Source organism: Rhincodon typus, chromosome 39 (assembly GCF_021869965.1).
Source record: "Rhincodon typus isolate 14 chromosome 39, sRhiTyp1.1, whole genome shotgun sequence".
Taxonomy (NCBI): Eukaryota; Metazoa; Chordata; class Chondrichthyes; order Orectolobiformes; family Rhincodontidae; genus Rhincodon; species Rhincodon typus.
Window position 1 is genome coordinate 17,325,291 of NC_063370.1, and position 16,207 is coordinate 17,341,497.

The 16,207-nt window shown below is 39.2% G+C and overlaps 1 protein-coding gene across 1 annotated transcript in view; it reads right to left on the reverse strand.

Moving 5' to 3' along the window:
• Positions 1–5,126: 5,126 nt before the first annotated feature.
• LOC109934087 (M1-specific T cell receptor beta chain-like) overlaps positions 5,127–16,207 on the reverse strand; it is a 76,611-nt gene continuing 65,530 nt past the window's right edge. Inside the window, exons 6-9 of the mRNA XM_048618241.1 lie at positions 8,758–9,102; positions 8,118–8,138; positions 6,469–6,575; positions 5,127–5,913 (exon numbers count right to left, since the gene is read on the reverse strand). Coding sequence (XP_048474198.1) covers positions 5,887–5,913; positions 6,469–6,575; positions 8,118–8,138; positions 8,758–9,102 — 500 coding nt within the window. The 3' untranslated portion in view covers positions 5,127–5,886. The remainder of the gene's footprint in view (positions 5,914–6,468; positions 6,576–8,117; positions 8,139–8,757; positions 9,103–16,207) is intronic.

A 16,207-nucleotide genomic window follows, 5' to 3' on the forward strand; every position in this document is an offset into this window, starting at 1 on the left:
CAACAATATTATTGGGCCATCCAATCCTGTTAGTGGACCTTGTGTGTTGGTTGAGGTAAAGAATCAGTTGTGTATGTAGACAAGTGTATGGAGAGAAGAGATTAGGACTGAGTTTAGCAAGAAAGGCAGAGGGCATGAGGAAGACAAAGGAGAAAGGGAAAGATATGAAGTCAGAGACAGAAGAAGAGACTGATGCAGAAGGAGAGAGACAGTGAGTGAAATAACGAACTGAAAAAAGAAAGGGATAGAGAAATAGTAAAATAGAGGGCAGAATATATAGTGAGAGAGAAAGAAAGACAGACATTCACAAGAATTAGATTGAGTGAGGCAGAGAAAGTATGAGAGAGGGGAAGTTACGTAGGTAGAACAGGTTTGGAAAGATCGTGTGAAACGCTTAATATCTGAGAGAACTGGTGAGAAATATGGAGACAGAAAAGAACGTAAACAGACAGTAGATAGGATAAAAACAAATGTGTGAGAGACAGGTGGGAAAGAAAGGGAGAGAAGTTATTGTTAAAAATATCAAGAGAGATAGGAGCAGAAGAGAGTAACAAAGATTCAGAAAAAAAAGAGAGGAAATTCATAAAAAAAAGAGAAGTGATAGCGGGGAGGTTACACAGAAAGAAAGAATCAAGATTTAGGAAAAGAGAATACAGGGACAAAGACTTATAGGATATGGGGGAGGTGGGGTGTGGGTCACAGTGTTGGAGGAGTGGGCAGATAGGAGCAAAGAGGGTAACAGTGAAATCAGAATCAAAGAGATACTATCCCCGATAGAGAGTGTTATGAGTTCTCAAAACATGTTCTGCTTACAATGTTGTAAAGCAGGCCTAAATGTTGAATTGGTACATGAGAATGCTTTGATCTTTGTGTGGAGGTGATGGTGAAGCAGCAATGTTCCTGAGTTAGTAATGTTGAACACATGACTCATGTTCTGCGAACCTGGATTCACATTACACAGCAGCATGTTTGAATTTAATAAATATCTGAAATTAAAAGGTGGCCTAATGGTGATCATGCGCTGATTGCCATATAAACCTTTGTGCTTCTGTCCTGGGAATGTTGGTCACCAGCAATTTGCCCTGGTCCACCCATGTTAACTCGATGGTCAAGAAAGCACAATGATGCCTCCTTCCTCAGGAGGCTAAGAAGATTTGGCATGTCCACAATACGCTTTCCAATTTTTAAAGATGCACCATAGAAAGCATTCTATTTGGAAGTATCACAGCATGGTGTGGCAACCGCTCTTCCTTAGGCTGCAAGAAATTACAGAATTGTGAACACAGCCCAGTCCATCATGCAAACCAGCCCTCCATTTATTGACTTCATCTGTTCCTCCTGCTGCCTTGGAAAAGCAACCAATATAATCAAAGACCCCTCCCATCCGGTTATACTTTTTTCTATTCTCTTCCATTGGGCAGAAGACATAAAAGTTTGAATATATGCATGAACAGATTCAAGCACATCTTAATAAAAACCAAAAGAACTGCGGGTGCTGTAAATCAGGAACAAAAACAGAAGTTGCTGGAAAAGCTCAGCAGCATCTGTGAAGAGAAAATCAGAGTTAATGTTTCGGGTCCAGTGACACTTCCTCAGTTCTCTGATTTCCTCTTCACGGATGCTGCCAGACCTGCTGAGCTTTTCCAGCAACTTCTGTTTCAGTTCAAGCACATCTTCTTCCCTGCTGTTATCAGACTTTTGAGTAGACCTCTCAAATATTAATGTTGATCTGTCTCTGCACCTTTCCTGCAGTTGTAACACTGTATTCTGCATTCAATTCTGCTACCCTGAAGCACTTTGTATGGTACAATCTGCTTGTATAGCACGTAAAATAACACTTTTCACTCGGTACATGTGATAACAATAAATCAAACTCAAACTCCTTTAGAAAACCTACTTTCCTTAGCTGGTCCAGCTCCAGGATAACTGCAGTCTGGATGACTAGGGATGAGAACTAAATGCTGGCCTAACTAGTGATGTCAACATCCTGTGAACACATTTATTAAAATAAAATCCAAGAGACTGTGCCAGTTTGGAGTGTTAGTCCACCAGTAAAGACTGTACAGGCTTGTTCACTTTTCTATAGAGACAGAAGGCTGAGTGGAAACCTGATAGGTGCTGTTAAATTTACCAATGTGTTCAATAGGATAGATATAAGAAAAGATACTTTCGCATTTTGGGGAGATCAGAAAGATAGCCAATAAGGCAGTCATTAAATAATCTAAGTTTTTTTTCCCCTGTTGATAACAACTCTTTTGGAGATTTTGGAGCAATTACTGAATCAGCAAACACTGAGAATGTAGAAATCATGACACAGCAGAGGCACTTGAGCGAGAAATAGGTGTCTCTATGGAGAATCTGGAGACACAGTTAATGAAGACAGGAACAGAAGGAGCATAGATACATTGTGATGTGCAAAACAAGCAAGGGTGAAGTGAGGAAAAACTTTTTCATTCAGTGAGTAGGTTGTGTAAGGAATATAGTCATTGGAAGTGTAGTGGAGGAAGAGTCAATTGAGGCATTCAAGTGGATAGTGGATGATTATTTAAATAGAAACAATGGGCAGAGTTCCAGGAAATTGACAGTAGAATGGCATGAAGTGATGATGTTCATACAACAAGTTGGTGCAGAAATTATGGGCTGAATGGCATCCTTCCACACTTAACACTTCTGTGATTATGGGATTACCAATTTCTCACTTGGACATTATCTCGGAGGTGTTTGGATCACTGTCAATTTGAATGAAACTTTTTACAAAGCAGGTTGCTTTGTCCTGTGTATAACTGGGGAGATTAAGTGTCTTCTGGGTTTGGATAATTTAAGAAATCTTAGTGAAATTACATATGAGGTCTACAGTGACATAGTGGTTGCAGATGACGGAATTCAAATTCCTTCACTCCACCTGGTTTGAGAGAAATATGCCAGCCTTTCATATTGTGGCCTTAATATATCTCCAAGCCTATAGTCATATATTTAAGTCTTAATGTACCTCTGAAATAGCCTAACAGTAATTCAGCTGTGTTTGAAGGTGGGTCACTTTTTCAAGTATAATTAGAATCTAGAATCCCTACAGTTGTGGAAAGGAACCATTCAACCCTTCAAGTCTGCATTGATTGAAGAGCATCCCAGCCCTGCACTCTATTCCCATAACCATGCATTTACCATGGCTAAACTTTCTCCCATGCACATTGCTGAACTCTATGGGCAATTTAGCATGGCCAAGCCACCTAACATGCACATCTTTGAACTGTGGGAGGAACCTGGAACACCCAACGGCAACCCACACAGAGACAGGGAGAAAGTGCAAAATCCACACAGTCATCCAAAACTGGAATTGAGCCTGGGTCACTGGTGCTATGAGGCAGCAATGCGAACCATTGAGCATTCATGTCGACTTTAGGAATGGTTAAAATGTGCTGACTTTAGCAGTGTCGAACATATCCCATGATTAAATGAAAACAACTCCAATTCCTGAGGTATTGGTTTAATATTTCATTCCCAGAATTACATACTGCAGCTTCAGTAAAATGGAAATGAGAATTCATGCAACCTGCTTGAATATGTCATGTTAAAAACTATTCAGTACACTTAGGCCTAGAATATTAACTACTGAAGCAGTCCCAGTTTCAAATGCAACAAGAACGGGACAATATCCAGGCATGGGCTGACATGCGGCAAGTAACATTCATGCCACACAAATGCCAGGCAAGTACCATCTCCATTATGAGACAACTTAACCACACCTTCTTCATATTCAATGGTGTTACCATCACTGAATCCACTTCTATTGACATCCTGGGGTTACCATTGACCAGAAATTCAATTGGACTCACCATATAAATACAGTGGCTAAACAGCAGGTCAGAGATGAGGAATTCTGTGGTGAATAACTCACCTACTGAATTAGAATCATTGAATCCCTAGAGTGGGAGCAGGCCATAGGGCCCATCGAATTCACACTGTCTCCAAAGAGCTTTCCACCCAGACCCCTATCCTATCCTAACCATGCATTTCATATGGTTAATCCATGCAGCCTGCACATCTTTGGACTCATTGGGCAACTTAGCGTAGCCAATCCACCTAAACTGCACATCTTTGAACGGTGAGAAGTAACTGGAGCACCTGGAGCAAATCCACACAGACTCAGGGAGAATGTGCAAACTCCACAAGTCAGTCGCTTGAGGCTAGAATCGATTCCAGGTCCCTGGCATTGTGAGACAGCAGCGCTAACCACTGAGCCACAATGCCAGCCTTCCCAAAGTCTATCCACTATCTACAATGCACAAATCAGGAGTATGATAGAATGCTCCCACTTACCTGAATGGGTGCAGCTCCAACAACATTCAAGGAGCTTGACACCATCCAGGACAAGGCAGCCTGCTTGACTGGGATCACATCCACTTCCTCCACCATCAGTGTTCAGTATTAGTGGTCTAGCAAAATGCACTGGAGAAATTCAGTAAAGATCCTTAGACTGCAGCTTCCAAGCCCACAAACACTTCAGTCTGGATGGACAAGGGCAGCAAATGCATGGGTACACCACCACCTACAAGTTTCCCTCCAAGTCAGTCACCGTCCTGACTTAGAAATATATCGTTATTCCTTCACTGTTGCTGGGTAAAAATCCCAGCATTCCCTCCCTACAGGCATTGTAGGTCTGCAGCTCTTCAAGAAGTCAGCTCACCCCCATTTTCTCAAGGACAAATAGGGATGGGCAATAAATGCAGGCCCTGCCAGCGACTCCCAAGTCCCATCAGTGAATAAAAAGGAGATGGAATTGCCTGGAGGCTTTTGCACTGACATGGTTGATGGTATTAAAACAAAAAAAGTCTTTTTCAATCTCCTTAAGCCTGTTACAGTGCAATAGGAAGAGATGATTTACCCCTTTAATGCATATTACACAGCAACAGAAGGATTACAGTTAAATATCATGCACCTGTTCTGATATTCAGTTAGATCATGGCAGTTCTGTACCTCAGATACATGTACACATCATTGATCAGTATCCCTTGATAGTGTTACCCAACAAACACTTTGCAAAAGTTCAACTACACATTTTGAACATGCTCAGAAAGGCTTGGCACAGTGCAGAGGGAAGAACTGAAATAATAACGAAAAGCAATTGCTTTCATTGTATAAACTTTCTATTTATTTCTTAAACATTGAACAAACATAGAAAAGAGTAAAGGACAAAATCATGAGAAAACTGTCAATATCTGATTTACTGAGAAACCAATGAAAAATAATGGACAATGAGGATCTCAGTTTCAGCAACCGATGAAATGAAATCTAAAGCAAGCAATAACAGTTTGTACATTAATAGATAAGATTTGTTTTAAACAAGATTTGAGTTACAATCTGCCTTTTTGCTTAACAATATACATAGTTTAATAGATCGACACAGGGGACGTGTGATATAGTTTCACACAGAAAATGGGAAAGTGAAATTAATTGTAAAAAATTGTTTTGTAATAAAAATTTCAAGGATATCTGTATTTTCACGTTTGGTCAAATGGTCTTCCATTTTGATTTAAGAGTTCTATGATTCTCTATAAAGTTTTAAAGATTATGGATTAATAAGTAACCACAAAAAACTGGAAAAATACTATGTATTCCTCAAAAGTTAACCTATTTAGACACTAGGAAAGCAAAGACATGTCAAGACCCTGAAAAGATTTATTTCAGCAGAAAATGATAAGCCAATGTATAAATGTCCATCATTCATCTTCCATAGTGCTATTGTGCTGATCTTTACAGTGGTGTGGTGAGAATTAATTGGATCAAATTCACCCCATAGATAAACACAGTATTCATTTTTCTTGCTTCTCCCTCTCTTCCATATGTTCTGCTATTCGTCTGTTCATTGTCTTCATTGCTTTGTGATAATCAGTCAAATATTTTGCTGTAAGATGTCTAATGATAAAAAAAGTTGATGATATTATTGTCATAGAATCATGAATATGCAGCCCAGAGGGAGGCTAGTCTGATAATCTGTCTTTAATATTTTATCCAGTAAACTGATGTAATTCAGGGAAGGAAATCTGCCATCCTTACCTGGCCTATATGTGACTGTAGATCCATGGCAATGCATTTGACTCTTAACTACCCTCTGAAATGGCATGGAAAGTCACTCAATTGAAGGGCAATTTGGGATGGACAAAAAGAATAAAAGTAGCACCAGTTCTTTGCAGTTTCCCCGGAGCCTTTGTCTCACTTTCCACCATAAATCACATGGATGCTCTTATGGTGCAGGCTAGATAAACAAATCTACATGCATAGTAACAGAGGGTCATGTGGCTAGGGTTGGATGAAGCGGACGAGGTTCGTATGGTGCACAAACAGTAGAAGGCACCATTTAGACAGAATGGACTGTTCTAAAATATAATTTCTAAGTAATTATATGAATGAACTAGAAATAACCAAGCCTTAGAATGCATACTTTAAAACATTTACTGAGTTTAATTTTACCTTAGTTTTCCAAGCAATTATTGAGATGAATATTCCATAAAAGACACTTTTGCAAGTCAATATCAGGTACATTAATTTTCCTTCTTTCATGCTGTGCATTTTGTTTTCTGTGAAGATATTTGTAATAAACGTTGTTAAAATACCTGTTTTCATAAAATAAGATATGTTTCTTTTAGCAAATGAATCGTATTTTTATTTCAGACTCCCAATGTAAAGTTAAGCTGTAAAATAGAATACATTCTCCTTTGATGCAAGAAGTTAGCTTACCTCTCTACATCAATTATTCTCCAATGATGTATAATAGTACATTTTGAATATTTTTATTCACTGTAGGAATCACACTAACATTTACGTCTAAATGTGAGGAAATATTTGAATTTGGAACTCAGAAATGTGTGAATTGAGAGCTTGTGTCAACCATGATAACTTGTTTCAATGTAAAGCATTTTACCCTTGGGGTCACTTAAGGCCTACTCTCAGTGTCAGGAGAGAGAGAAAACTGCAGTTTTGTGCAAAAGCATTGACTCAGTGACCTACTTTCCTTTGGGGCAGATGTAAAGCATCCAGTAGCATGATGACATTCTGCAAAGGGTCCTGGAACAACATACACCTCTCAACAAAATTCACCAAAAACAAATTATCTGGTCATTACTGCTTGTGGGAGTTTGCTGGGTGAAAATTGGTTATTATACTCCCTATATTGCCGCAGTGACTGCATTTCAAATTTACTTCACTTGCAAAAAAGTTTATTGGGATGTAAAATGGTCCTGGAAGGCACAATGGAATTTTTTCCTCTTGATATAGCAGTTCACCTCTTATTCCTGTGAAAAATTTAAACTAATCTCACAGTTAGAAGACTAATGTAATTCCATTCAACTCAATCAATCCACCCTGAAGCCTTTTTTCTCCCTTATAGATTCCTATGGGTTAGTTAAGAAGGATATTGATGCTAAGTCTTTGGGCCAACCTTATCTCGAAAGCCTAATCATATTTCCCCCATGATAGGGTGTTCTATTAACTTAGTGTCAATTTTTTTTAACGGAAAACAGCGGTTGCCAATGTTGAAATAACTATTTGCATGAAAAATCTGTTACAATAGCACATTTATAATTGCCATTTATGCACTGCGACTATTTAAAGTTGTAGATGTTATGGACAAAAAGTGCCATTTGGCACGTCGAACTGTAGAAGAAATCAAGCTTCCTGATTTCCTCACTTTATTGCTCCAAGTGCTCACCCAAGTTCCTTTGGAAATAATCGATTGTCTCTGCTTTCACCACCCACATAGGCAAGCAGTTCAAGTTTATTACCATTCTCACATAAAAATATTACTTCTCACATTCTCCCTGCATTTCTCATTGAAAATCCTAAAGTCATGTTCCTTAAACCATGCATCATCAGTTAAAAGAGCAGATTTTCTTTTGTCATAATATCAAAATCTTCGTAGTAATTCATACACCTTAATCAAATATTGCCTCAATCATCTTCATTACAAAGAGAACAACTCTAGATTCTCCAGCCTAACTTTGTAACTAACAGTTCCATTCCTGGGTCCATTGTAGTGAATCCACCCCACAACCCCTCATGGATGCTTATATTCTTCATAAAGCATAATGTCCAGAAGCAGGTAGAAGGATATAGTGACTTACCTTTACTTATACCGCAGATTTCTGAAAGAGATTTAAAAAAAATTAGCACCAGAGTACTTGTTGGAATTATTGTGTAGATACAGATTATCAAAATCATATTAGATTATCATATTGTGGCGTGGTGGAACATTTGCTCGCACTGCTGTCTCACAGTGCCAAGGACCTGGGTTCAATTTTACTGTGCGGAGTTTGCATATTCTCCCTGTGCCTGATTTGGTTTCCTCCCATAGTCCGAGAGATGCAGGTTAGGTAGATTAGCCATGCTAAGTTTCCCTGTAGTTTGCAGGCTAATTGAATTAGCCATGGTAAATGTGGGGGCTGGGTCTGAGTGAGATATTCTTCAGAGAGTTAATTGGGCCAAATGGCCTCTTTCCACTCTGTGGGGATTCTATTAGTTGTGTGTGAGTCTGCAGTCTGTTGCATTGTGACAGCTGTTGTTTCAAGATTTTAGAACACTGTTTCCCATTACTTTTATATTAATCTACATATGTATTTTTTGAATTATTTAGCTAGTTTTTTTTATCTACAGATTTAACTGATTGCTCACTTCTTCACAAGAGAATAGGCACTATTTAAATCAACATTCCTGCTTTCTTTGAAACTAAAATTAAAATTGTACGAGGTCCAATCAAGCACCTACCAGCTTTGATGGGTAAAACTTCTGTTTTTGTTTTCTTTTCTGTTCCTTGTTGATAGTGATCCACTTTGCACTCAACTTTTTGGGACTGGGCCCAATCTTTAGCTGGCAATCTGAACCGACTGCTGATGCTGTAAGATTTGTTTCCATCTTCTAACGTGGAATTGCGGTCAGTCTGAACACGCGAATCATTGGGCAATAATTCAGTGCCATCAACAACCCAGTGGATTTTGATATTGTCAGGATAGAAGGCAGTTACTAGGCATACCACAGTTGCCTTCTTTTTGTCTTTAAGCTCTCCTGGAGAGGGTCCAAAGATAGTGGTGACAGGATCCTTAACATCATGTTCTGTGTGGAAATTAAACAATGACGAATAAAAAGAACATAGATGAAAATAAAATCATCTTCAAATTTTCTTAGACAGCACAATTAGCTTAATGTAAAATACAAAATAATGCTGTCTGTTTTCTTGTCAACAAGTTACCTATTAGCAATAAACCACTGAATCTCTTTGCACAGTGTGTGTTCTTTGTACCTTTCAACCAAAGCAGTAAGAATTGAAATCAGATCCTTTGTTTGGTAATTAACTATAGTGCAATTCTGTCCCAAACTCAAAATATTTTCCAGTCAATTTGAAATTGTTTTTGAATGTTTGTCTGACCTATTATTAATTTACCAAACCATCATTTACTCTATAGATAACATTTCCAATTCTGTTCATAGCTATTCTCTACATCTTGTAATCAGCAATGTAACCATAAACTGTTACGGTAAATGAAAATGTTATTCGCGCTCTCATGTGATAGCAAGTAGAGATACCGGATTAATCCTGCCACCCCCCACTCCTTATACTGTGAGAATGCGGGTAAGTGGATCTGAGTCCATGAAAGGATCAGCCATGATCTTATTGAATGGCGGAGCAGGCTCGAAGGGCCAGACGGCCTACTCCTGCGCCTAGTTCTTATGTTCTTATGTTCTTATCCCACGGAACAGCAAAATTCCCCAAATTCAAGTAATTTGCCTTTTATGAAATATATTTATTATAAAATACTATTAGATTTATTTCCATCACCAAGTCAGCCAATACATGTCAAATCAAATACAGTTTTTAAAAAGATGTTATGGTCTGTAATCCACTGATATTTGGAAAGGAAAGATTTTTAAGGAAATTACAGAGAGGAGGAAAATTATAGCACTGTATTAATCGGAGCATTAATTATCTGAATTTAGATGGGGATGGTTCTAGTGTAAAGGGCAGAGATGGTTAAGAGTTCCTATAGTGTGTCAAGAGAATTTTCTACGTTAAAATGTTTTCAGTAAAACTAGAAAGAAAAAAACTGCCAGACCTGATTATTGAGAGTGAGGTGGGCAAGAAAATCAAGTGTTAGCGGGAGAACATTTAAGAGATTGTGATCATTGTATCATAAGGTTTAGCGTTACAATGAAAATGACAATGAACAATTTGGAGTAATAATTAATTTGTGAAAGCCAATTTTAATGACATTTAATAATGAATGGATTTGTAAGGCATAAATTGGAACCAAAGATTGACAGGAAGCCTGGCAGCCAAACAATGGGCTATTTTCAAAGGAAAGCTAGGATAGGCACCATTAATGTATTGAAAGAGATAGGTAAGGCAAAAAAAGCCAGACTTCGCTAGATGATAACAGAAGTAAAATTATTATGAAGAATTCATAATGTGTTCTTACAACAGTTATGAAACAGAATATACAATTGAGAATTATGTTATATTCATGGAACCATGTGGAAACAGGCCATTTGGCCAACAAGTCCACACCACCTCTCTGAAGAGCATCCCACCCAGATGCATTCCCCTACCCCTGCAGTTCCCATGTCTAACCCACTTAACCTAAACATCCCTGGACACTATGGGCAATATAGCATGGCCAATCCACCTATCCTGCACATCTTTGGACTGTGGGAGGAAACCGGAGCACCCAGAGGAAACCCACATAGACATGGGGAGAATGTGCAAACTCCACACAGACAGTCGCCTGAGGTTGGAATCAAACCCAGGTCTCTGGCGCTGTGAAACAGTAGTGTTAGCCACTATGCCACCCACCTTTTAAGTTTCCCAGGCACCAAGAGCAGATGAGGTGCATTGGAACATGTTATGTGAAGACAGAATGCAAATTCAGGAGACCCTGGTCTCCTTTCTATTGTTCTTAGACGTAGAGTGGTGTCAGAAGATTGGAGAATTCAACAAAAATTACAAAAAAAGAAATCTGCCTGACTTGGTGATGGAGATAAATCCAATAGCATATTTTTTAAAAGACAAATTATTTTTCACGAAAAGTGCGTTAGGAAAAGCCAAACAACTACAAGCCAGCTAGCTTATCTTCTGTGTTGGGGAAAAATGTAGAAACAAGAAACTGGAACAAATTATAGGTTACATTCATAATAAGTGATTGCTTAGGAAGAGTTAACATGAATTTCTTAAGGGAAAATTAGGTTGAATTAATGTGTTGGAGGCTTTTGAAGAGGTAACAAACAAGCTTATTGAGGGCCAGATTCCAGGCTTGGGCAAATGTCTGGAGTTTGTACGTTTTCCTGCCAGCTGCTCTGTTTTACTCCAGTAGTCCAAAAGATGTGGTGGTTAGGTGGATTGACCACATTAAATTGCCCTGTAGTGTTCGAGAATCTGCAGGTTGGGTGGATTAGCCATGGTATATGTGATCATGGGATAGAGTGGAGGGCTGGGTCTGGGTGGAATGCTCTTTGGGGGTCAGTATAGACTCGATGGGCCAAATGGCCTCTTTCTGTGCTGCAGGGATTCTATGATTCCAATGTTTTCTGGTCGTTCATCACAAACCTTTTCTTTTTGCTGATGTATATATAAATGATTTAGACCTTTCCACACAGGAGAAAACTTCAACGATTGCAGATCACATGAAACTTGACAGAATGGTGAACTGTGAGGAAGGATACAGACAATTGGTGTAGTGGATGAATAGTTGTTGGATGAAGTTTTACATGGGGAAGAGTGAGGTGATACATTTCAATTGGAAGAACTTGGAGATATAGTATCAAATAAAGGATACAACTTTAAAGTATGTTAGTAGCAGACAAACCTAGGTGTATTTCTATATAGGACATTAAAAATGGCAGGGCAGAGAGAGCAGTTGATAAGGTATACAATGTCCTCAGTTTTATTAATTGGGGGCATCAAGTATTGGAGCAAGGATTTATATTGACCTTGTATAAGATCATAGTTCAGTTTCAACTGGACTATTGTGTCTAGTTCTGGGCCGAACTAGATTTTAGGCAGGATGTGAAAGTATTGGAGAGAGTACAGAAAAGATTTACGAAAATTATCTATGGATGACAGTTTTTTAGTTTGCAGATAAAATGGAGATATTGGGACTGCTTTCCTTGGTGAGGAGAAATCTGATATTCATCTGTCAGAAGCATTAAGATCATAAGAGGTCTGGACAAAGTAAGAAAGTGGGAAATATATCCACTGTTGAGAGGACCAAGAATGACAGGGCACAGATTTAAAATAAATGTAAAATAAGCTTAAGTGGTATGAAGAAAATCATTTCCCCACAACAAGTGGTTCGGGTTTGGAATGCATTACTTCAAAATATGGTGGATCAAGTTCAATTGAGGCATTCAAAGGGGAATTATTTGAAAGGAACAACATACGAAATCACAGGGAGAGGGCAGAGAAAGGTACTAAATTAACCTTTCATTTGGAGAGCTGGTGCAGAATGGCAGATGAAATGGCCTCCTTCTGTGCTTTAACAATTATGAAAATCGATGAGATTCATCTCCCCACAGCCTCTTTTGTCAATCATCCTAACCTCTGTTTTTTAGTTGCCAACTTTGCCTCCAATGCAACCACCACCTGCTCAAGGGCAACAGGGGTGGATATTAACAAAGAAGAAAATTGCTTTTCAGTTCTCATGATTTTAAACAACTCTTTCATGTGTTCTCTTAGGTTTCTCTGGTCTAAGCAATTAAACCTGCCTTCTCCAGTCTTGCCTCAATTACAAGGGTCCCTCATCACATTTTCTAAATTTCAGCTGCACCATTTCCAAAGGCACAGTTTCAGAGTGAAAGGACAGCCCTTTACAAATGAGATGAGAAGGTGTTTCTTCAGCCAGAGGGTGGCTAATCCGTAGAACTCATTGCTGCAGAGGGCTATGGCGGCCAAATCATTGACACAGACACAGAGATAGATAAGTTCGTCATAACCAAGGGCATCCAGGTTACAGAGAAAAACAAAAGAATGGGGTTGAGAAACATATCAGCCATTGTGGAGCAGACTCAATAGACTGAATGGCCTAATTCTGTTCCTAAATTTTTTGGTGTTATGGTCTTATGGCCTCTCTGGCTATGCCAGCATATGTTGTCCATTCTGAATTGCCCTGGAGAAGGAGGCAGTCAGTTGCCTTATTGTCCTGCTACTGTCCTTCTGGATATAGAAAAAATGAACATGGCCCACTGAGAGCTGAGCAGATAGATGGCTTAAAACGCTGAAACGTTGATGGATTTTGTGTATGTGTGTGTGTGTGCACGTGCATGGGTGGGTGGGGATGGAAAAGTAGAGTCTAAAATGAATGGACCCTAAATGTAAGGCAGTCAGCAATAAATGCAGTGGAGATTTCAAGAGAAACCTATTTACACTGAGGGTGGTGAGAATGTGGAATTCACTACTCTCACTTGTGTGAATGTCTGAGGCAATTAGTACAGATGGAGTTAGGGGAAGCTATTTGAATCAGTTTTAAACAGATCAAATTTAAAAGTATATGATGGTATGCTGTTGGGTTAAATGAGAAGTGGGATTAGTCTTGTCGAGAGCTTAAGTGCTGGAATTCAACTGTTGGATTGAATAGTTTGCTTTTGTCCTGTGCAATATATGTAATTAATATATGCAACATTTTACAACCAGAAAGGCATTTTTTTCCTGTTAGATTTGTTGAGATCCTAGCACTCAGAACATAGTCAACTGAATGACCCTAACATACAATGGATTGTTAATATATTCTTATCCCCCAATATATGGAGTTGGCAAGACCTCAGTGGAACATAGTTACAGTGAAACATAGCAACCCAAAAATAGAAACTACCGGCCTTTGACCAATTTAGTATCTATGCTGAGCAAATGCAGTCTCTGTGTTTGGAATATGAAACTGGATTTTGGAGAAATGTGCAACCTAAAAGGCAAATGTCAAACACCTTAACTGTTTCTAGTTATATTTAAAAGCAAATGATGCAACCTTTGAGGATTAACCAATGTTATAATTCCATAACGTGCTCAAGCCAGGTTGTGCACAACAGAACAGGAACATGAACATGAACATGTTCACACAGCAACCATTGAAGTAGGGATGATGCCTCACAATTTTATAAACAACCACATTATTTATTTTTCATAGAATCCCTACAGTGTGGAAACAGGCCCTTCGACCCAACAAGTCCCCACCCACTCTCACAGCATCCCACCCAGACTCATTCCCCTATAACCCACCTAATCTACACATCCCTGAACACTATGGGCAATTTTCAATGGCCAATCCACCTAGCCTGCACATTTTCGGACTGTGGGAGGAAACCCACGCAGACATGGGGAGAATGTGCAAACTCCACACAGAGAGTTGCCCAAGGGTGGAATCAAACCCTGGTCCCTGGTGCTATGAGGCAGTAATACTAACCACTGAGCCACTGTGCTGCCCTTTTTTTGAGTGATTTCTTTTTTTCCAAGTGGTAAATGTTGGCTCAAGATATTGGGGAAGAATTCTTTCATGTTCACTCTAGCCCTAGGGTTCTTTCAACCTACCAGAGAAATCTGACAGAGCTTCAAATTAATGTGTCATTTGAAGGATAGCTTCTCCAACAAGTGTCATTCTCCAGTAGTAGCTTTATGTTGGTGTAGTCCTTCCTTAAAACTGCTCTCCTATAGTGAGGCACTCCCTCACTACTGAAGATTTGAGCCAGACTGCCTAGTTTATGAGTTAAAACCTTCTGAAACGACAAAAAATTGTTTTGGAGGAAACTATGCTGCAACTGAGCAACTTAATACAAATGTTTAAACAAGATGGTCATTTTGACAATTAATGTCTTTCTGAACCAGTTGAGCTGATAATGACTGATGTGAATTCACAACATTGCATCCTCACCTCAAGTTGTAAGTTAGCCATATTAGATCAGAAGGTTTTGAGCATGATAACACATTGTTGCTTATATGTTGCAATTTAAAAGATAGTATCTTCTTTAGTCTGTCCACATAACTAAGGTCCCTCAATGCTGACAGCATTTCCATAAATATTCCTTGCAGCTCTCTAACTCCTTGGCACCATTCCTAAGAATATGCAACAATTGCCTAGCTCAAATTTAGAAAATCACCCAAACAAATATGTATTAATTCACATGGTGCAATTGATGTAGTAAAAGTGGCCTGAAATTTGCCATGCAAGTCTCCCTGAAAGTGGCCACGCAAGTAGATAGGATGGTGAAGAAGGTGTATGGCATGATTGCCTTTATTAGTGGAGGAATTGAGTACAAGAGTCAGGATGCCATGTTGCAGCTTTGTTTGACTTTAGTTAGGCCAGACTTAGAGTTCTGTGTTTGATTCTGGTCGCCACAGTTCAGGAAGGATGTGGAGGCTTTGGAGAGGGTGCAGAAGAAGTTTACCAGGATGCTGCCTGGGTGAGAGGGTATGAACTATAAGAGAGAAGCAAGAGAACAAATTACTGGAACATTGATAGACATCTTTGTATTCTCTTTGACCATAGGTGAGGTCCCAGAGGACTGGAGAATAGCAGTTGTTGTCCCATTGTTTAAGAAGGATAATTCTGGAAATTACAGGCCTGTGAGCCTCATGTCAGTGGTATGAAATTATTGGAAAAGTTTCTGAGGGATAAGTTTGATATGCATTTAGAAGCAAATGAACTTATTAACAATAAATAGCATTTTTTTTGCGGGGGAGGTTGTACTTTGCTAACTTGATTGTGTTTTTTGAGGAGTTGATAAAGATGATTGGTGAGGGAAAAGTGGTTGATGTTGTCTACATGGACTTCAGTAAAGCCTTTGACAAGTCCCTCATGGCAGACTGGTACAAAACGTGAAGTCACATGGAATCAGGAGTGAGCTGGCATGATGGAATCGGAACTGGTTTAGTCATAAGAGACAGAGGATGGCGGAGGAAGAATGCTTTTTGGAATGGATGCTTGTGCCTAGTGGCGTTCCACAGGGATCAGTGCTGGGACATCTGCTGTTCATGGTCTACATAAATGATATGGAGGAAAATGTAACTGGTCTAATTAGTAAGTTTGAGGATGATACACAGAGTGATGGTGTTGCGGATAGTGAGGAGGATTGTCAGAAGATACAGCAGGATATAGATCAATTGGAGGCATGGGCAGAAAATTGGCAGATAGAGTTTAATGCAGACAAGTGTGAGGCGATGCATTTTGGAAATTCAAGTACA